Source organism: Bison bison, unplaced genomic scaffold (genome assembly GCF_000754665.1).
Source record: "Bison bison bison isolate TAMUID 2011002044 unplaced genomic scaffold, Bison_UMD1.0 scf7180017864285, whole genome shotgun sequence".
Lineage (NCBI taxonomy): Eukaryota > Metazoa > Chordata > Mammalia > Artiodactyla > Bovidae > Bison > Bison bison.
Window position 1 is genome coordinate 1,323,024 of NW_011494857.1, and position 542 is coordinate 1,323,565.

At 70.7% G+C, this 542-nt stretch overlaps 1 protein-coding gene across 1 annotated transcript in view; it reads left to right on the forward strand.

Annotated features, from left to right (window-relative positions):
• PRR12 (proline rich 12) overlaps positions 1-542 on the forward strand; it is a gene marked incomplete at its 5' end in the record, with an annotated part of 28,234 nt that overhangs the window by 5,165 nt on the left and 22,527 nt on the right. Inside the window, one exon of the mRNA XM_010849710.1 lies at positions 7-535. Within this exon, the coding sequence (XP_010848012.1) occupies positions 7-535 (529 nt within the window). The remainder of the gene's footprint in view (positions 1-6; positions 536-542) is intronic.

Below are 542 nucleotides of genomic sequence, written 5' to 3' on the forward strand. Positions count from 1 at the left end.
CCTCAGCCACACTCCCAGCCCCTCCTCCAGTGCTCCCAAAGTCGGCGTCCACCTCCTTGAGCCGGCCACCCGAGATGGGGCACCCCAGCCGCCCCCGCCACCTCCCCCACCCCCACCGCCCATGCCCCTCCAGCTTGAGGCCCACCTCCGCAGCCATGGCCTGGAGCCTGGTGCCCCCAGCCCCCGCCTGCGGCCGGAGGAGAGCCTGGAGCCACCCGGCGCCATGCAAGAATTGCTGGGGGCCCTGGAGCCGCTGCCTGCTGGACCCGGTGACACTGGCGTGGGCCCACCCAACACCGAAGGCAAGGATCCCTCCGGTGCCTACCGCAGCCCCAGCCCACAAGGCACCAAGGCCCCCCGCTTCGTGCCACTCACTTCCATCTGCTTCCCTGACTCCTTGCTCCAAGACGAGGAGCGCAGTTTCTTCCCCACGATGGAGGAGATGTTCGGCGGAGGGCCGGCGGATGACTATGGCAAGGCTGGGCCACCCGAGGACGAGGGTGATCCCAAGGCAGGGACCGGGCCGCCCCCCGGTCCCCCTG